General features: G+C 41.6%; 1 protein-coding gene across 3 annotated transcripts in view; it reads right to left on the minus strand.

The window, feature by feature from the left end:
• The window catches only part of LOC139467062 (uncharacterized), a 157855-nt gene that overhangs the window by 53496 nt on the left and 80714 nt on the right, over nt 1-23645 (minus strand). For all 3 annotated transcript variants that reach the window (XM_071248778.1, XM_071248777.1, XM_071248779.1), the window contains one exon: nt 16304-16428. In XM_071248778.1, the coding sequence (XP_071104879.1) occupies nt 16304-16428 (125 nt within the window). The remainder of the gene's footprint in view (nt 1-16303; nt 16429-23645) is intronic.

Genomic DNA, 23645 nt, shown 5'->3' on the forward strand with positions numbered 1-23645 from the left:
CCTGACGAAACAGACTATAATTGTCACGTTCACAACCTTGTTTCTTTCTATTTTATGATTGACAAATAATGACATTCACCGCGGTGATGGTTCTGTGGCGTGTCTGGCGAAAGCTTAAAATCTTAAAAAAAAACCATGTTTTATACGTGTCTCATATTCGTTTAGTATCTGATATGACTTTGTTAGTTTTTAGACGTAAGCGATCATGAAAATGTGTGTTATATTAATGTGTAATTTTAAAAACGCCACTCCTCTTTCGGCAACTTTCACGAACCCTTTCGGCCCGGCAGCTATTCGCGTGACATTTAGTGGCAGCCGATTGGCAGAGACGGTCACGTGAATGATACGTCGATGACATCCGCTCGACCCGGATGAAGATCTTCGTTCTCAGAGGGGCGATGCCATCGTGAAGAGATCACTCCAATAACTTGAAGCTGGGCGATTGAAATTGCCACTGTACACTATGTCAAACTCGAAGTCAAACCAGCCCGCATATCGATCAAGCAAAACAGGGTATCATACATTTATTCATCGCGATGTGATGTAATTGTAACGTTGTTTTATTTATGAGAAATAATAATTAGGTATTGTTACAGTAGCACCGAATGAATGCGATAGGGGGAAATAGATTGTTTTAATGGCGACACGACACGACAACAGCACGTCTGAAAGATAATGCCTTATCTTTTAGCTTGAATAAATTGATAATAAACAATCGATTACCAAAAGTGATTAAGTTACTTAATTTGGAGCGGGCGAGCTAAAAAAATAGAAAATAAGAATAACTCGTTTTTATAGAAAGGTCAAGGTCAAGATCAAGCCGGATCTAACTACAATTCACAGACATTCGCCATGACAGAGTGGATTTATAAAACGGAGAATATAAGACCGTGGATACAGTCCTTGGCATCTTAACGCCTTCTTTGATTCTACACTCCGCTAACCATATGTCCAGTTGCGATGAGGGTCATTCATTAGGAAATAGACCCGTGAAGATCCGGGGTAGAATAGGTCTTCAGAACCCATGCTTGCCATAAAAAGCGACTATGCGTGAAGTAAGAAGCGACAAGCGGGATCGGGTGGTCAGGCTTGCTGACTTGGTTGATGCATGTCATCGTATCCCAATTGCTTGGCTCGATGATCATGATATTAATCAGTGGGTTGTCCGGTCCAGGCTCGATTATTTACAGACCGCCGTCATATAGCTGAAATATTGCTGAGTGCGGCGTTAAGTAACTTTGAAACAAACAAACATTAGGAAATAGACGTACTTCATCGTGGCTCAGTTTTCACTTCCATACTTATCATTATGGAAGTGTGGCTGGTCTAGTAGTGAAAGCGTTCGCTCGTGACACCAAGATTTGGTTAGATTCCAATCGTGGGTACAATATGTGAAGCTCAATTTTGGTGTCCCGCATCCCTTTAGGGCTGAAATATTGGCAAACGCGACTCACCCATACGTGAAATTGCTAGAAAAACGGAACAATATTCTCAAAACAAGTTGTAAATAAACTTTGCCAGTGTTCAGACATGTTTATATTTGCTGGTGAACGCCAGAACGGCAGATAGCAGTAACGTTTCACTACACACAGAGAAAACACCATAGAGGATCCCTATTAAAGGAGCTCGTCGAGTACGGATAAAACACTTCCAGTTTCCATTAAGCTGTCTACAGCATTAGACTTGATCTCTTTAGTATATTGTCGTTGAGTCGTAAATAAAAGCGAGAAAATCACTCCCATAGTCATAAGAGATAAGAACCAGGAGTCCATTGTGCGATTCCGACTCTATCACAAACACATGCAAAGGCAATTTAAGTGTTCACCTGAGCAAACAGGGGAAATTTGCAGACGTCCTTCACATATCTATCATAAAACGTTTTGAAAGATTACTAAGACCTTGAACCAAGATGAAACAATGATTCTGTTGCAAACTTCTCGAACGTGAAGCTCTTTCATGACACGGAGTGGTCGGGTAGTCAATAGTTCAAATATTGCTGAAAATTGCGCAAAACACACTCAATCCCACACTCTTTGTGTATTATATGGGGTGGAATCGGTAATGCTTGCAAACAAACTGTAACCTTGAACCGTATCCTAATGTTGTCGTCAGGGCGTCACCTTTAATGACCGTATATAATTTGCCCATGAATCATGACTCGATACGTAAAATAGTTGATGTTACGCCCATTTTTTTCATCTTACTCGATTACCTTCGTTACTATGATAATGCTACTTGACATATGAAGCAAAGTTCGTATTGGTCGCAAGGAGAGGTTATTGTTATTTAGTACCTTCCATCGCTTGGCCTTGGCATATCTATTTACTGTTTGTAGTTTAACGCCGCACTTTCCAACTATATGACGTCGGTCTTTAAATAATCTGAACCCGACAATCCTGTGATTGATAACATGAGCATCGATCCACGCAATTGGGATACGATGACATGCATTAACCAGGAAAGAGAGCCTGGCCACCCGATCCCGTTAGCCGTTATTCGCCCCTTACGACAAGCATGGGTTGCTGAAGACCATGCTCCGACTGATGTAGGTTGGGGACATTTCCTTAAACGAGGAACTACATGTAGTCTGTGGATGCTAAGAAGTCAGAGGAATAATAACAATATTATCAGTTTTGAGTGGAAAAGACCCCACGACCGGAAGCTGTAAATCCAACTTAAAAAACATAATCTGCTAACTTTGCGAAATGGGAATCGCCCAGTTTCCAATCTCGAAGAATTTGCCAAAACGTTTCCTGCCAACTGAAGCCAGAGGCGATTATTAGCTAATTTGAGGAGTAGCGAAAACTGGAAACATTCGATATTCTTCATGTCAGTTCCCTAGACTAGTCTTGTATTATACATCCATTTCCTGACGCTGTTCTGGCATCTGCCTGTTAAAAGTCCCTCCCAACTAATCAATGATCTGTGCAAGATATATCAATGAAATTCTGCTGATTGGAAGAAAGGGCGGAAATCGTGGGAAGAATAGAGTGTACCCAAATCAACTGTTGGAGCGTTTCGTTGATGTTTCTTTTTTTAAACCAAGCGTTTTTTCTGTGTTACAATGCGGTAATGAGCGTTTTAAGTTGCTAGGTACCCAACCAATTGGAGAACATTGCAGCTTATGTAGCGGGATGAACAAGATTTTTGCAAAGAGCGTGAATTTCGGATTGTTTATAACATATTTATGAGATATTCATTTCGTGGTGTACTGAATGTCATGACTTAATTGGTGATTGCTCTAATTTAGAATATGACAATTGCTTCATGCTTCTGGTTCCATTATCACGCATAGCGGGCACCTCGGTATTCCATCCCATCGTACAATCCACGCAAGGACTGAGAGGGTCGGGGATAAAAAGTCCCTCTTAGAAACGCGATAACATTCTGTCTTGGAGACAAGTAATAGGTAGGTAGGTCTCTCTCCATCTCTCTTTATCCCTCTGTGTATCTCTCTCCATCTCTCTTTATCCCTCTCTGCGTCTCTCTCTTCCCTCTCTGTGTCTCTTTCTCTGTGTCTCTCTCTTTCTCTCTCTCCTCTCTCTATCAGTCTTTCTCTCTTTCTCTGTCTCACTATCGGCCTCTCTCTCTCTTTCTCTCGGTCTAGCTCTCTCTCTTTCTGTGTGTGTGAAACTCAGCCATCAGCGTACACGCTCGTATTTCCCCTTATGAGAATTTACCTACACTCCGGACGCCACGTGGTCTGCATCAGAAGCCATGTTATCTGCATCCCTGCGCACTAATAATAATAATAGTAATAATAATAATAATACAAAAAACTAGTACTACTACTACTACTAATACTCCTACTTCTATTACTACTACTACTACTAGGTTTATTTATATAGCGCTTAACTCCACGCCTAAGCACACTCAAACCGCATTCAAACACGAATACAATAGTCACACAATATTTTGTACTCAATACAAAGCGGCCATTGTGGTGATCATTATGACAAGACACTTCTTTGTGAGAACTTCTTTATTCCCTGTTGTTTGTTGAGGGCCAGGGCTTCTTGTGACTATTCAGTAAGATGTTTAAGTTTTTCAGCGTCCATATTTCGACAGTATTCAGACCGTTGTGGATGTATCGACGTTCTGTGGGCTTAATGTGATTGGTCATGGCTGTTTGTGTTGTGTTGTTTTGTGTTGTGTTGTGTTGTGCACAACCTGGATTACTGTACAAAGACAACACCACAACACGGAAGTCAATGTGACAAATGGGAGAGAAGTCAATGAAATACGGCGATCGGTGCACAGTTTTATTCTATCTTCTTGCCGATTTAGAGATTTTGTCTGAGATGTTGGCTTTGCTATACGATACTGCGATGCTTAATATAAATAATAATGTATCTGTAGTTATGGAAGATAACCCAGTAATTAAACACTTACAGAACAATACTTATCTTTAATGCCATTTATACAATGTATGCTATTTCTCATGTCACTTTCAATACATTGCTATTTGTATATGTATCATGTTTGGGAGAGGCATTCAGATAAGCAAAATGTGCTTGTTTGCAAATCCCTCCACTTTATGGAAATAAATATGTTTATATCAATACGACGATAAAAGGGTGATGGAGCTAGGTGCAATAACAATGAACAATAAGGTATCAATACAATAAAACACAACCCATTTGCTGACACTCAATACGCTTGCTCTGCGTTCAACCGATGAGGGGCAAGAAGAAGCCATGAAACGTCGATACAAACAATAAAGAAGCTATCCATAGAAGTTTCAGGTCTTCATATTATCCCAGTGCCTATCAAAGAGTGAGTTGGGTTGAGGGCCGCTTTTAACAGTATTCCAGTTATATCAGTGTCAGCTTAATGTGGGAGGAAAGCCCGAAGACGGCTACCCTGTAGGTGAAACCAGCGAGCACGGGTATGGTGCTGACAAACCTAGAAACATAATCAGGGCGAACCGGGATTCGAACCCACAATCATAAGTTTCTGGCGTGCCCAAGGGACGGAACTCTGCACAGCGCATCGCGGCGTCTTAGACGACTGGGCCATCCGTGCCCCCGCCTATCAAAGACGTGTTTGTTAACATAATAGATGTGTAAATAGTATCATACGAGGTGATTGGTCAGTGGTTACGTTATTACGGCAAGGATATGGACCAAAAAACCAAGTAGCTAATGTGTCGGTTAAAGAGAGGCTACACTCGGCGACAGCAGAGACCATATAATATATGTTACATGGCCTCTGGTGACAGTTAACAACCCGTGCTATCTTTTTGTAGCTATTTGTGAAAGCCTTCAGTTTTATTGTATCAATCACCATTTCAGGGAATTGAACTGCAATACGTCTTTAGAAATATAAATAAAGAAATAGAAAAAGGTTTTCACGAAAGCTTCCAAAACCAGTTTGTTTGTCTGGTCTCTGGTTACTCGGAGACACTGTATGAGTTTGCCACAAGGTACTAATTACAACGTCTAGAACTGGTCTGCAAATTGGTACAAGACCTCGGAGCATAATTTCTCTGTGCGAGACAACATCTTGCCCGTATCCAGGCATGGTAACCTGAGCCACATTGTTTACAGGTGCTTACAAACCAAACTGGGGTTTGTAATACCAATAAAATAAATATTGGGATTTTTTCATTCTAAACAAAACTTTCGGTCTGTGTGAACACTTGGGTTTAAAAATTGTTCACGATTGAACTCATTTTTGGGGACTGACATTTTTTGGGAAAGAGAACTGTCTGTACGAGGTGATTCCGATAATGTTGGGATTTCTCTTGAGATTTTCTGAACACTTGGAACAGCTACAGCTCGAGGAACGTTTTTCTAATCTGACGGAGTATTAGTGTAACTTAACTGAAATAGACATCATTCATAAAAAACAAATACATGTACATATCCACAGGAAAAAAGAAAGCAGAAGAGTGTGACACTGTTTGGACATCTGTTTTATTTGTTCTTGACCATTAACATTTATGACGGGATGCCCGAATAAGTGAGTAAATGTTGTTTCCTCTCCCCGATCATTTGATGATGATGATGTTTTTTTTGTTCTTGACCATTAACTTTTATGGCAAGATGCCCGAATAAGCGAGTGAATGTTGTTTCCTCGTCCCGGTCATTTGATGATGATGATGATGATGATGATGATGATGATGATGTTTTTTTGTTCTTGACCATTAACATTTATGACGGGATGCCCGAATAAGTGAGTAAATGTTGTTTCCTCTCCCCGATCATTTGATGATGATGATGAGGAGGAGGAGGAGGAGGAGGAGGAGGATGGTGATGATGATGGTCAAAACCCGAAAATGAATGATGCCAAGGAAACGGCGTCCTTTTGATTAATAATCTTGGCGAGACAAGCTTGTTGTTGACGGTGTGAGCGACGTTTCGAGCCGTTGGGGTAAGATGACGCCTGGAGAGTCAGGTGACTCATTGTGTCCAACCAATACCAAGTTTGTCTTTCTTAGGACAAGTGTGCAGTACTCGGGCCTACTCCACCCCGTAATCACAATGAAGACACCATACACACCGATCCAAACAATCGGGATACACTCACGGACATTTTAACGATCAGAAATAACACGGCATTGGCGAAACCCAAGTGCACGGGTTTCGTGCTGACAAATAAGGAAACATCTTTGCACACAAGACCACTGGTTGCTGGCACGCAAAAGGACGCAACTCTGCACATCGCAAAAGACGACTGAAGCCCTGGAATCGCCATGGTGACTTTAATGGTTTAAGGAAACACAGAATTTATTTCAGTTACATACTCCGAGGTATATTCATCAAAGAGCACGAAAAATAGTAACCAAGACTCAAATTAGAAACAACAATCTGAAACTGAAAACTTCAAACCAAGGCCGGATGTCGGATATGGTGCAAGAGAACGAAAACCGGACAAGTGTGACAAATGCGTGCATAATGGGAAGTCAATAGCTGATCACTCACACCTGGCCAGCTGGCTGTAATTACCGACCGTGGCTATGGCCATAAGAGGCGATGGAATGTTAATAAGTAATGCAAACCACACACCCGTTTCTTAGATGAGTTTGGTGTCAGTCTGGTAAATGATTGAGACACAGGGGCAAATTCTTGTCGTCTGCTTTGTTCTGCACGTGACATTTGGATGAGACCATGAAATATTCACGCAACATAATCCAATTGTCGGCATAATAGCACGCAACATCTGCAGAGACATCAAGTCTAGGTTTAAACAATACGTAAATTTATCACATTTCTTAATGAAATTATCGCCTTGACTGACTCCTCGGAAGGTAATAAGTTGATTAGTGGAGACAGTTTACACGGCGATCCATTCCCATTTTATTACAGACACCGCGGTCCGGAAATAACGGTTGAAGGAACAAGGTGGCTGGGGTTACATCCCCGAAATAATTATAGGAATTTGCGTGAAAAACGTACCTAATAGTCTTTTTAGCTCGTTGGAATAAATCATTATTTTGTCTTCCTTGTGAGATGTCCCGAAACGTGGACATCAAGGTTTACATGGTGTTTGTACATTGACCTGCTGTTTTTCTTGTCTGTTTTCGAATGAAGAGTAGTTGCCTTATGCGTGACACTTCACACGCAAGTGATTCATGATGTAAAACAAAATGCTTTTGTTTTTGAGTTCCCAGTTTCTGTTTATATATAAATATTAACGCCGTTTTAACGTCGTTTGAACAATAATTCGGTTACAGTAAACTACGGTTATAACGAACTTAAAGGGACCGGTAATTTTAGTTGGTAATAACCATAGTTCGTTATAAGCACATATACAGCATAACTACAGCAAATGGACGGGGCCAAAAAACAGTTCGTTATATCCGTCAGTTCGTTATAAGCGTGTTCGCTATAAACGTAGTTTACTGTATATCACTACGTGTCAGTTGAAACTCGATGTATTGCAGGTCGTGGACGTTGACCACTTTTAGTGAAACCCATTATTGGTACTGGCAGACAATGGATGGTGCTTAAAGATCCGCAATGAATCAGCGCATCCTGGTACCTCGTCATAGCGAATTGTGGCGCTCAGACCTTTTGGCCACCCTCCCCCTTAACAGTGGGCGAGTGAGGTGAGTTGAACGCTGTTTGAACAGTATTCCATATATTTTCACAACGTGTCAACTTAATGTGGAAAGAAAGCCCGAAGTGATGCAGGTCTTAGACGTATACCACTTTGGTAAAACCTACGAGCACGGGCATGGTGCTGACAAACCTAGAAACACTATTAGGGCGAACCGGAATTCGAACCCACAATCATAGGTTTCTGGCGCGCTCAAGTGACGCAACTCTGCACGTTGACGACTTGGCCACCCGTGGCCCCTTCTTAAGCAGATACATAAGGGTTTATCATACAGACATGGGTGCGGCCTTTTGAATTGTTCACAAACGTCCACTAGAAGGCTTTCTTTTCTGGAATATGGCGAAGCATTAAGCTTACGACCTGGAATTTATAGTACATTTTACCTCTTATAGGTAGTGGGGTGGCCGAGTGGTTAAGGAATTGACTCGTTACGCTGAAGACACAATTTCGATTCCCCAGATGGGTACAATGTATAACGCCCATTTTGGGTTTCGCCTGCCTTGATATGACTGGGATATTGCTAAAGGCGGCATAATACTTTATTCACCCTACCAACACGTGCCATCTTACTGCTCGTGTCTCCCTGCGTAACGCACCACATGATGAGGTGCGGATATGAAGGGTTCAGTGTATCCTACGATCATGGACGCTGTATAACTTCAAGAACACACCAAAACCTAGTTTGACACTGGACGAACCACCATCTTATTTATTGAAATAATCCCTGTTGTTCCAAGAAACACCATAGTTAACTTAGGCCATACTCAATGCACACATCTTCATTTTGTTTTTGAACTGACATCTCATTAACTCGAACTTTAGTATCTCGAAGTATTGTCTATTTGACTTTATTTGACGGTCATGGTATCTTTCATTTTGGTCCGCATGTCTGATTAGTCGATGAGCAACAAATATAGAATAATACATGTATGAAGTGATGTGTGAGATAAAAATATACTGGCACATTACATCGGTGTGTCGAAGTAGTCATACAATATATGAAATACGTCGCATGGAGTCACATGGAGTCACATGGAGCCATGACGACAAGGGGTCACATGGGGTCACATGGAGCCATGGGGTCACATGGAGCCATATGGAAAGACATGGAGCCATGGTGACAAGGGGTCACATGGAATCATATGGAGTGACATGGAGCCATGGTGACAAGGGGTCACATGGAATCATATGGAGTGACATGGAGCCATGGTGACAAGGGGTCACATGGAATCATATGGAGTGACATGGAGCCATGGTGACAAGGGGTCATATGGAATGATATGAGTGACATGGAGCCATGGAAACATGGGGTCACGTGGAGTCATATGGAACCTCAATGACCCATGAAGTCACCCGATCCACGTGAGAGTATTTGTGACCGCCTCCGTGGTCTAGTGGTAGAGCGTCCTCCCGGAGCGGGGAAGGTCTGGAGTTCGATCCTCGACCGCCTCCTACTGAGTCACAAGCCATGATAAACCTAATGCAATACATCAGTGCCCCCACCCACCCCCTACGGGGATATATAGTCGGCAAAACAGAGATCTGAAGATGCCTCTCTTCTCGGTTCGAGTGGATGATATTACTTTCGAAGTAATAACTAAAGAAAGTCCTGATCAGAACGATGAAAGTTTTTAAAGGGTAAGAATGCCCAGGTTGCGTGTGAACCCGAAAGCCTTCTTAGTATGGGGTTTCAATAATTCATCGTTGGGGCCATGGTCATAATACACAGGTCAACAGTCGTGAAGATCGATTCTCCAATCAAACCAAACAGGAATTACTGGAATTGTTCGTTCACAGAAGAAGTATATGACGATTCACGCTTATTGCCGTGTTTCCTAGTTTGTGCAGTGCGCTCGTTGGTACAACCCGGTGGAATACTACCATCGGGGCAATATCCGTTTGGGCGCAGTGTGACAGTAATCGATAACAAGACAAAACTAATCGATAAATAAATCAGAGTTTCTTAACATGGCCTTATAAGAATTACAATCTCAAGACGATTGCGCGGGACTTGAAAGAGGATGATACATTTCATTCAGAAATAGAATACTTCTATACTCTTCCAGAAATTGCAATCTGGATTGAAAGTGTCAAATCTCCAAACTAGTTCCACAATGTAAGAGCAGATCGATAGAATGAAAAGTTTTACCGAAATTTCCAGAGAAGTCTCAACCGCTTGATATAGAACCATCACACGATCCTAAATTGACAGTAATAAAAATGGAACGATACTTTCGCCATCTTGTACACTGTGTTGTGGCATTGCATGCATGATGTATTACCAGCGGCGGAGTGTAACGCCACGTTTGAAAAAATACAAAAAGAAATATTAATTTAAATAACTAATCGCTTAAGCTTTTTTGTTAAATTTAGCAAAACTTACACATTCCCTCTTGAGCTATGTGTTAAAAAATACTTATAATACTTTTAGTTTCGATTCCTCAGTAACTTGTAAGCTATGGCGACTTATTCGTACAAAGCCCGACAATCTTTCAGCACGATTTATTTGACTCACTTAACTCTGGGAAGATTATGCCCTGACACTGCAGTGTTATTAATGGCCTGCTGCTCCACGACATGCAACACGAGATGTGCAAGTCGCAGTCGTTGACGTAATCGCATCAACAGTTGACGTCAGCGTCGGTTTAGGAACGCTGTGATTCTGTTTGATGTTAGTGGGGATGTGTCAGTTCTCACATTCGGGACAGAGGTACTCCATAAACACTTGTATTGCAGATACCGTAATTCATTATCAACTGCATGGGAATACACAACACCTATGGTTTTATGTTTATTGTTGTTTCAAACAAGGCACAGTCACTTGTTTGGTCAATACTAATAACCTTGCGACTATATTGGGCTACTGATTGTTGCAGAGAGTTATTTGTGTACCTTAATAAAGTTATTTAGCCCTTATCACTTAATCCCTACCAATTTCAGCAGTAATGAGGGATATATGACGATTACTGAGCAATCAAACGGATTAGAATAACAACTTATAATAGGTGATCAATATAATGAAACTTCGTTAATCCAAAACCTGTTAATCTGGACATTTGGCATGGGGGGGGGGGGGGGGGGGGTACTGTTTGGAATGTTTACCTTTATATATAGGGACATTGCTGTTTCAACATAATTCGTTAACCAGGATATTTGTTGAATTGGACAAGTGTGAACGTCACAGTCCGGTTTCATGAGGTTTCACTGTAGTATGACACCATAATCCAAAGATAGCCGTACAAATCATTGACCAATAAAGTTAACACTAATGATTGTGTCACGAACACTTTTAAGTGAGTGAATGTTGTTTTACACCGCTTTTAGCAATATTTCAGCAATATCATGGCTGAGATCGTCGGAAACTGGTTTACACATCGTGCCTAGGTGGGGAGTCGAACCTGGGCCTCTGGGGTTACGAGCGGATGCTATAACCACTCGGCTACCTACCGCCTTTAATTAAAGCGCTAAGGTAGTCATGGCCACCCGAAGAAGAATATTTGGTATCCTGAAGAGCACGTGAACAGCACGCTGGCTGACTGAGTTGATTTAGATCCGTTTAGTATTAAGTTTATTAAGTTGAGATATCGGTATGTATGTATGTATGTATGTATGTATGTATGTATGTATGTATGTATGTATGTTTGTATGTATGTATGTATGTATGTATGTATGTATGTATGTATGTATGTATGTATGTATGTATGTATGTAGGTATGTATGTAGGTAGGTAGGTATGAGGATGGAATGCCGCGATTGATGCAGGTGATAGAGGAATACCTCCCCCCCCCCCCCCCCCCCAAACAAACAAAAAAAACCAAAAAACCCAACAACACCAAAACAACAACAACAACAACCCAACAACTACAAAAAAGACACACAAAAAACAACCAAAACCCCCCCCAAAACAAAACAGCAAACAAAAAAACCAACTAAATACAACAACAAAACAACAAAAACAACAACAAACATACAACAAAAGAAAAACAATACAAAAACAATACAAAAACAACAAAACAAAACAAACACCCCCCAAAAAAAAACAACAACAAAAACAACAAAACAAAACAAAAATCGACCCCCAAAACCCCACAAAAACAACAACAAACAAACAAAAAACAACAAACAAAACCAAACAAAAACAAACCCAACCCTCGATCTTGTGAATAATGTTGACAGAAAAAGGAACACACTCGGGTGAAAGTGGTAATTGAACACACGACCAGCGGATCCTGTCACAATAACGGAACACTACTCGACACAGTCTAAGGCTAGGCGAACCACCATTCCATTCAAAACATATTATAGTTCCTGCAACCAACATGGGTCATATGGAATATATGTCTTCACGCATTTTTCGTTAAATTTATTTGAGTGAGTGAGTATGATTTTACGCCTCTTTTAGCAATATTACAGCGATATTACGGTGGGGGACACCAGAAATAAAATGTGTTTGAAGTGACATCTCATTTACTCGAACTCCAGTCTCGTGATATATTGTTTATGTCGACGTTACACATGATTATAGCGTCTCCCTTTGTTCGTATGTCTGATGAGTCGATCAGCAACATATATCGAATAAGAGGAAGTAATTTGTGAGATGAGAACGCATACAAGTACATGTCCCCAGTGTGTCGTAGTATTCATACAATTGACCAAAGACTCGATTTTACCGTTATATGACAATTCTTCAATTACACGCTTCTTTAAATGCTGGCTCTCTTGTAAAGTTCTGAGTTTAATTCTTTATTCCATTTATGAGCAATAAACACATTAATCACAAGCATGTTCAGCAATGTCACGTTTGTATCGAAGCCCTGTTAACTCGAGTATTACATTCTTGTATATCATCGACAAATACGTCGCTGAAGGTTATTGGAGTTTCTCAATACTGGGCATCGCACGATTGTCTCCTATGATATTACATCGATATGTTACTATGTGGATATCAATCGTTTTAACTTATTGCCATAACAAACGGTATACGTAAATTGCGAAAGATCTCTACCTTGTTAAAAGCTTCAGTGAAATTCCCAATAAATTGATTGGCAAACAAGGCTTCAACACAAAACACTTTTTGAAAAAATATCGTTTCAACTGTCCCGACACAAAGCGTCATTCGTGACTTGGTGCCATACAATAATACCTCTGAAATATCAATGTGAAAGGTAGAAGAATGCAACGTGGTTCTTCGTGCACAAATGAATAAATCAGACACATTTCAAATAGGAACAAGTGAAATCGCACATCTGAGGAAATTGTTCGCGTGAATTCTTACAGCTAGAAGCAATGTTATTTCTTATGAAAAGAAACATTGATCAGAATATTTACACTGGCGATTAAGCTCTGTCTATTGTTCCTGCTGAATCATTCTGCTCTGTAATTCCATAATTCCTATGCCTCCTGCAAGCCAATAAACACTCGAATCAGAAACAAGACAGTGTAGAAACTATCTAGAAGCAATTAACAAGCCGGTCTCGTAACCTAGGCGTCTAAACAATGAATTCTGATTGAACAGCCTATAGATTTTTCAAAACTTTGTGCCCGAGTCGACACCAAATAGCTAGCGCCAAATGGGTAAATCAATTGTATGATGGAAACCGTAGAACTCCACAGAAAGCATAGATGAAGACATAACAAAGAATATTCTGGGCAAAAAGACTCCTTCATTATTTTCCCTTTAAGCTTGGCCAAAGAATATGAAGTATTATTGTCCTTTAGTGATCAATACACACATTATATCATCAATACATGCATTAAGGTTTAACTGGCAGCTATGCAAACATTATAATTTTAGTTAATGGTCGATGGTGACTTGCTGTTTGTCGGATTGCAATTTAGCTAAAATATAGTTGTCGATGTTGGCGAAGGACGCCAAAACAATAACACCATCCTCAATGAACATTGAGTTTTTGTTGCACACGAAACGAGTTCCGAGAAGCATTGTGCCTTTAAACCAGTGCAAAGACACAGTATTTAATTATATTTGTACGATGACGAGCGTTATGTTGCAAAGAGCTTAATGAAACCCTGCAAGTTCAGACCTTATGACGACAAAACGTGCAGAACACAAGGAAAATCTCATTCTGAATTATTGAAAACTTCAAATCTCGGTCGTCACGCCGAAGACCCGGGTTCGATTCCCGACATGGGTACAATGCGTGAAGCCCGTTTCTGGTGTCCCTCGCCGTGATATTGCTGGAATATTGCTAAAAGCGGCGTAAATCCATACTCACTCACTCACTCACTCATAATCTTGGCACTGTGATAAGCCCAATATGCCCTTGAAATGACATTGTAATATACTTATTACAACTGCTGCTCAATAAACCGTGTTTGTGATTATATTCAAGTTGGTATTTCCGCTGTCCAAAGTGTGCAGTGAGGCCGTCTTATTTTTGATAGTCATTTTGGAGATATAAATGCGAAGTTAATTAATGCAAGCAAAGACCACTCGCATTTTTCGCATTTATTTCACGCTCGCTTTTATTTCAAGATTTACAGCAAATCATTCCTCCGAGTACATCTGATTACATCTTTACCGATTGCTAAATAAAAGCGACAACGATAATTTCCTTAACGGGGTGGGGTGACGTCGAGGAAGAATAGATGCATATATCACAACAAACATAGAAGACAAGCTAATTTGTTGGAATGATATATGCCCTTTTGCATTTCTATGTCTTCTAAGATTTCATGCAAATAAAATTGCTTTAAGTCAATAACCAAACACCAACGACCTTGGCAAACTTAATGACAAGCTATGGTTGCTTATCCCGGGGACGAACCAATGTCTACTAATATTCGTGTAAGACTTCAATCCTATAAATGAAGTATATTAATGACTGATAATTATGATATAACTTGTTATTATTTACGAGATAAACATACTCTGTTTTCAATGAAGAGATATGTTTCTTGTATATTTCACCGTGCTACATTGAACTTGGAACAGAACGCGAGGTGGTTATTGTGATTTGAAACCGTCAATGTGACCAATCAAAATTGAGTATTTTCGAAAATTCACGTGAAATTATGAATGATTGAATTTTGTTAAACGTCGCCTTTGAAAATAACTTTCATATATAACATGACATGTCAGCTTAATTTGGGATGAGAGTCGTGGACGAAGGTAATAAAGACGGTGGCGCAACCAACGCGGACGGGTATGGGGCTGTCAGGGCAATGGAAATATTATGGCGAATCGGGGAGTTGAACCCACTTTTAGCGGATCCTGGCACGGTTAAAGGTCATCACCCCCTACACCATTGAGCCAGCCGTGTAACTTAAATTAAAGTATATAGTTTACGCAGCTCTGAGAACGCTGCCCCGGCACAGTTGGCGATACACGTGTCCGATAAACCCGAACACCGGCAGAACATCAATCTTGCTTAAGCACGAATGAGTGGACACTTTCCTTCAATGAAGACGCCAATTACATAAGAAGGTTGTGTTCAATTTCCAAATTCATGTTTTTGCACTTTCTCAGACATGACTTGATGAACGTTTGCGTGACTCAAACAAAATCATGGAATATACTACACATAATTGAGAAATCAATACAAAACAATCATGTTATCGAGGCTAGTTTGAAATATTTATGACAACCATAACCCCCTCACCCCAACCATCAGATCCTCCAGTAAACGTATCTGTTTCTTGGGCATAAAATCGTGTCTACATTGTGCTTGACTGTAAGTTGGGAAAAACTGCTTTTAACAACGTGATTGGTAATCTTTCCCATCGGACCATACATTACAACAGTGGGTTCGATCATTAGGACATCAGTGTTTTTTCTAACAATACACTAAGACGCTTCTTCACACTGACGTCACTTTGTTGTCGATCACTGGGTGTTATGTAGTAAAGAATTAAAGGAATTGTAATGATTGGTTGGTTGGTTTGTTGTTAAACGCCGCACGCAGCAATATTCCAGCTATGTGACGGCGGTCTGGAAATAATCGAGTCTGATTCAGACAATCAAGTGATTGATATTATGAGCATCGATCCACGCAATTGGAATCGATGACATGCATCAACCAAGTCAGCGAGCCTGATCACCCGATCTCGTTAGTCGCCTTTTTACGACAAGCATAGTCGCCTTTTACGACAAGCATGGGTTGCTGAAGACCTATTCTACCCCGGATCTTCACAGGTCGAATTGTAAAGAACAGGGGAGGCATCTGAAATAAGATATTCATGGAATTAAAATTCATATTGATTTAAGATGGATGACCTTTACCTTTGACCTTATGAAGGTCAAGTATTAGCTCTCCGAGGACAAGAGCACAGTCAGTGACACAGAAGAGCACTACGGTGAGAAGCATGTACTTGCTCTTGAGGATCCGTTCCCCGTCTCTCCGCCATCTGCAAACAGAATACATACGGCGTGTGATACTGCAGCAGGCAATGTGGGCATGTACAGGGTTATGTGAGTCTGTGACAGGCAATGTGGGCATGTAGAAGGTTATGTGAGTCTGTAGCAGACAATGTGGGCATGTAGAGGGTTATGTGAGTCTGTGACAGGCAATGTGGGCATGTAGAGGGTTATGTGAGTCTGTGGCAAGCAATGTGGGCATGTAGAGGGTTATGTGAGTCTGTGGCAGGCAATGTGGGCATGTAGAAGGTTATTTGAGTCTGTGACAGGCAATGTGGGCATGTAGAGGGTTATGTGAGTCTGTGGCAGGCAATGTGGGCATGTAGAGGGTTATGTGAGTCTGTGGCAGGAAATGTAGGCATGTAGAGGGTTATGTGAGTCTGTGGCAGGAAATGTAGGCATGTAGAGGGTTATGTGAGTCTGTGGCAGACAATATGGGCATGTAGAGGGTTATGTGAGTCTGTGACAGGCAATATAGGCATGTAGAGGGTTATGTGAGTCTGTAGCAGACAATGTAGGCGTGTAGAGGATTGTGTGAGTCTGTGGCAGGAAATGTAGGCATGTAGTAGGTTATGTGAGACTGTATCACACAATGTAGGCATGGAATAGGTTATGTGTCACTGTATCAGACAATGTAGGCATGTAGTAGGTCATGTGAGACTGTATCACACAATGTAGGGATGTGGTAGGTCATGTGACACTGTATCAGACATTGTAGGCATGAAGTTGGTTATGTGAGACTGTATCACACAATGTAGGGATGTAGTAGGTTATGTGTCACTGTATCAGACAATGTAGGCATGTAGTAGGTCATGTGAGACTGTATCACACAATGTAGGGATGTAATAGGTCATGTGCCACTGTATCAGACAATGTAGGCATGTAGTAGGTCATATGAAACTGTATCAGACAATGTAGGGATGTAGTAGGTCATGTGTCACTGTATCAGACAATGTAGGCATGTAGTAGGTTATGTGAGACTGTATCACACAATGTAGGGATGTACTAGGTCATGTGTCACTGTATCAGGCAATGTAGGCATGTAGTTGGTTATGTGAGACTGTACCAGACAATGTAGGCATGTAGTAGGTCATGTGAGACTGTATCACACAATGTAGGGATGTAGCAGGTTATGGGAGACTGTATCAGACAATGTAGGGATGCAGTTGGTTATGTGAGACTGTATCAGACAATGTAGGGATGTAGTAGGTTATATGAGACTGTATCAGACAATATAGAACTGTAGCAAGTCATGTGCCACTGTATCAGACAATGTAGGACAGTAGCAGATCATGTGACACTGCATCAGACAATGTAGGCATGTAGGAGGTCAATAGACACTGTATCAGACAATGTAGGCATGTAGGAGGTCATGTGACACTATCAGGCAATGCAGGACTGTAGCAGGTCATGTGACACTCTGGCAGACAATGACATGACATGACATAGATCATGTGACACTGTAGCAACCATTGTTGGCATGGGTGGGGTCGTGAAACACTGTAGCGGGTAACGTAGGTCATGACATACATGTAGGTCGTATTTAACATATATATAGCAGCCAATGTTGGGCATTGTAGCAGACAGTATAGGTCATGAAATAGGTCATGAAATGGGTCGTGTGTCACTATAGCAGGCAATGTAGGACAGGATATAAGCCATGTGTCACTGGCGGACAATGTAGGTCATCACAAAGGTCCTGTCTCACTATAGCAGGCAATGTAGGACAGGATATAAGCCATGTGTCACTGGCGGGCAATATAGGTCATGACATAGGTCGTGTCTCACTATAGCAGGCAATGTAGGGCAGGATATAGGTCGTGTCTCACTATAGCAGGCAATGTAGGTCATGACATAGGCCATGTGTCACTGGCAGGCAATGTGGGTCATGACATAGGTCGTGTCTCACTATAGCAGGCAATGTAGGGCAGGATATAGGCCATGTGTCATTGGCAGGCAATGTAAGTCATGACATAGGTCGTGTCTCACTATAGCAGGCAATGTAGGTCATGACATAGGCCATGTGTCACTGGCAGGCAATGTAGGTCATGACATAGGTCGTGTCTCACTATAGCAGGCAATGTAGGGCAGGATATAGGCCACGTGTCATTGGCAGGCAATGTAGGTCATGACATAGGTCGTGTCTCACTATAGCAGGCAGTGTAGGTCATGACATAGGCCATGTGTCACTGGCAGGCAATGTAGGTCATGACATAGGTCGTGTCTCACTATAGCAGGCAATATAGGGCAGGATATAGGCCATGTGTCACTGGCGGGCAATGTAGGTCATGGCATAGGTCGTGTCTCACTATAGCAGGCAATGTAGGTCATGACATAGGCCATGTGACACGGGCAAGCAATGTAGGTCATGACATAGGTCGTGTGACACTGACAGGCAATGTAGGTCATGACCTGGGGCCATGTGACACGGGCAAGCAATGTAGGTCATGACATAGGTCGTGTCTCACTATAGCAGGCAATGTAGAGCAGGATATAGGCCATGTGTCATTGGCAGACAATGTAGGTCATGACATAGGTCGTGTGACACTGACAGGCAATGTAGGTCATGACATAGGCCATGTGTCACGGGCAAGCAATGTAGGTCATGACATAGGTCGTGTCTCACTATAGCAGGCAATGTAGGACAGGATATAGGCCATGTGTCACTGGCAGGCAATGTAGGTCATGGCATAGGTCGTGTCTCACTATAGCAGGCAATGTAGGTCATGACATAGGTCATGTGACACTGGTGGACAATGTAGGTCATGGCATAGGTCGTGTGACACTGTGGCAGTCAATGTGGTCGGTCATATTCTGTTCATACGATGTCAGCCTGTAACTACTTGACTCTGGACCAGACAAACAAGGGGAGGATATGATGAACAACGACCATCTTGGATGAGGTACGATGATACACCAACCAGGCAACACATTATAAGAACTCGACCTCCAGTCAGTCGGAAATTACAATGAGCATTTGGCGATGGAGACCGAAATCCCTAGGGACTATGCATCTCTCACAATGACACGGTCCAAGTACACCGACGACACGAACGTCCCCGGTGTTATTAGAAGGGAAACAGTCTACTAGCGATGTGCTAATGAATTGCGTGTCTGGCGGTGGACAGAGTGTCACGAATTTCCGTCACTGTGTAAAATTAATTTAGACAGTGCATCCACATAGTGTCTTTGAAGTGAAGTAAACATCATGTAAATAAAAGCGACAAAACCCTTTCCATGTTCAAAAGAAATTTCTGCTACAAGCAGAGTAGACTGTAAGATTCCGAATATATTGTGAACATGTGTTTATGAATCAGTATCACATAGTGATGATACCAGGTATTCGCGTGAGCGTATCCTGCCACCGATGGAACGTCAAAACACATGCAAAGGCAAGTCTATTGTTCATGTTCCACATGATCGGCCCAAGACAATTAATTATTTGACAGAGGTATTCAAAATATTAAAGTAACTTCTCTTGAAAGCACTAACTGATGAATTAAGGTTAATTATGGGAGTGAATGTGGGATTCGAACTCACGAATATATTGGTACATACACAGGGTGTAGGCGCCTTTGACCACTGGGTCACCCATCACCACTGTACTATTAATATTATCTGTAAACTAGTAAATGAGACCGATAGAAAAGTCAGTGTAAATGAGTTTCTCGACCCTCTATATTAATAAATACACACACTAGCACACACATACGCAATTCACACACACACATACCCACACGCACACAGATAGAAACAGTCACAAACACAGACACAAACAGAAACACACACACACACACACACACAGAAAGTCAGACTAACACACACACACGCTCACGGAGACACACAAACACAAACACACAGACAATCGCGCACACAGACACACACACAAACACAGACACGCACACAGATAGACAGAGACACAAACACACACACAAAAACACAGACACAAACAGAAACACACAGACAGACACACAAACACAGACTAACACACACGCTCACACAGACACACACACTAAGTCAGACAAACACACAGACAGTCACGCACACAGACACACACAGACAATCACGCACAAAGACACACACACAAACACAGACACACACACAGATAGTCACAGACACAAACACACACACAAACACAGATACAAACAGAAACACACAGACACACACACAAAGTCAGACTAACACACACACACACGCTCACACAGACAGACACACAAAGTCAGACTAGCACACAGACAGTCACGCACACAGACACACACACACACACAGACAGTCACGCATAAAGACACACACACAAACACAGACACGCACACAGATAGTCACAGACAGAAACACACACACAAACACAGATACAAACAGAAACACACAGACACACACAAAGTCAGACTAACACACACACACACACACGCTCACAGAGACAGACACACAAACACAGACACACACAGACAATCACACACACAGACACACACACGCACACAGACACACACACAAACACAGACACACACACAAACACAGATACAAACAGAAACACACAGACACAAACAGAAACACACAGACACACAAACACAGACACACACACAGATAGTCACAGACACAAACACACACACAAACACAGATACAAACAGAAACACACAGACACACACACAAAGTCAGACTAACACACACACACGCCCACAGAGACAGACACACGCACACAGACACACACAAACACAGACACACACACAGACAATCACGCACACAGACACACAAACACAAACACACAGACAATCACGCACATAGACACAGACACAAACACAGACACAAACAGAAACACACACAAAGTCAGACTAACACACACACGCTATGTTTACAAATCTAGTCAATACGGAACATATTGGCCATGATAAAACGAATCGCTGAAAGACGAGCAGGATAAAGATATATGACACAACTTTCCTAGGGACCCCTGCTAGTCCAAGACAGACTACGCCGTATGTATATATGTTTTACATCAAATACCGCATTGATTCTCAGTTTCCCTATCACAATTTGAATAATATAATTACTGTCTGGACGGGCTTGGCAGATGAATATTTTTCAGGGAAGTTCTTGAATTTGGAAGATTCTAAAAATATGACCGAATGAAGAATAATCATCTATCGGTCTGACCTATGCCAACTGCAAATATGTACGCAGACGAGCTACGTCTACGAGAGATGCGGAGTTTGACCGATGAGTTGCTTCTTCAATGCAGCTTCGCACATCTTACCCTTGAAAGGAAAGGGGAAGCAGTGAACCTTCTGCAATCTCCAGCAAAATAGCGATGCGTAAACAAAACGATTGATGGAATGATGAAACATGAATAATTCTATTATTTCCATTATCATATAAAATATTTTTTCAAGAAACTTTCTGATGTTTGACCTATTTTCAAGCCAATAACATTTGACCTATTTGTATAATTTAAAAGCATACCTCGGAAATTGCAAATATATCGTCTTGTTGAGGGCTAACAAGGGTAAAACGATGACTTTTATATCATTTACTGTAGGGGTGGTCGGGTAGCCTAGTGGTTAAAGCGTTCGCTCGTCACGCCGGAGACCCGGGTTCGATTCCCGACATGGGTACAATGTGTGAAGCCCATTTCTGGTGTCCCCCGCCGTGATATTGCTGGAATATTGCTTAAAGCGGCGTAAAACCATACTCATTCATTCATTCATTTACTATTTGTGTCGAGTCGTGGATGAGTGAGTGGCTTTTAACAGTATTTCAGTTATATCACGGCGTGTCAGCTTAAGGTAGGAGGGCGGGTGTGGCAGTGATGCATGTCTCAGACGTTTACCACTTTGCTGATAACACGAGCACGACGGGTATGGTGCTGACAAATATAGTATAATCAGGTCGAACCGGGTTCGGACCCACGACAATAGGTTTTTGGCGTGCAAATTGAGACGCCTTTGACGACTGGGCCACCTGTGTCGCGCGATATATACGATATTAAATCTCTTCCAAATACATACTCATGGAAAGAACAATGAGAACAGATGTAATGAAAAACAGTGTTCGTTCTGCCATTAACTTATTTTGTTGACCGACATGTGAATTCCATGGCAACAAAAAGTAGGCTCCTAGGACCCCATTCTTGCTTTTTTGTGGTACAGCTATGTGACGTCTGTCTGCAAATAATCGAGTCTGGACCAGACCATCCAGTGATTGACATCATGATCACCGATCTACGCAATAGGGATACGATGACATGCTTAACCAAGACAGCGAGTCTGACCACCCGATCCCGTTAGACGCCTCTTATGACAAGCATGAGTTGCTGAAGATCAGTTTCAACCGAATCTTCCCTTGCCTCGTCATACCAAAAGACGTCAAATATGGTACTTGTTGTTACCTTGCCTGGCACTCGGCATAAAGGGGCCAAAACAAGGACTGGTATCCGCTGGTATACTGTGCCTGAGTGGGGTGTCTACGGTATCTCAATGGGCTCGCAGTATAAAATCGGGATTATTTCGTAATAGTTCAAGCATCCACACACACACACGCACGCACGCACGCACGCACGCACGCACGCACGCACGCACGCACGCACGCACGCACACACACACACACACACACGTGCATGCGCGTCGCTATTCAAGGACAATCATCTTGGAAGCGACGTACAACCGCATTTCACCTTACTCACACCCTCACTTATCATAAAACATTGAATCATCACAAATCATATTAAAATATTTCAAGATATTGCAAAAAACGTCCTTATTTTCACCATCGAAATAAATATTACACACTACAATCTCACACAAATCACTATAACACAAATTACGGTATTAAGGATATTATTATCGAGTTTATTCGGTTGCAGTTGTTGACTTAAACAAATCGTTATCACCTTCAAACATATTAGTGTGTTTGTTAAGCGATGAATGTCTTTTTCCATCTTTCTTGTTTTCCTTTTATCGTTCTACAAAAAGGACATGAATATTATTAATGGTTCCGTGTCACAATTGTTGGCCTCAGACAGAAAAACCTTTCTTTTCAGCGTACAGTTTGTTTCCGAATAACCAATTAGGCGATAATTTTCAATTATTATGAATTATCCCAAGTCATGTCCGGACAAAAGAATGCAGCCAACGGTTTGTTATTGATTAATTAGCCACTACACCTACATTCTTCTCAGAGGATTGGCAAATTAGAAGACACTGATGATTCTTGTTGA

Source organism: Haliotis cracherodii, unplaced genomic scaffold, assembly GCF_022045235.1.
Source record: "Haliotis cracherodii isolate W230 unplaced genomic scaffold, xgHalCrac1.p SCAF_19, whole genome shotgun sequence".
NCBI lineage: Eukaryota > Metazoa > Mollusca > Gastropoda > Lepetellida > Haliotidae > Haliotis > Haliotis cracherodii.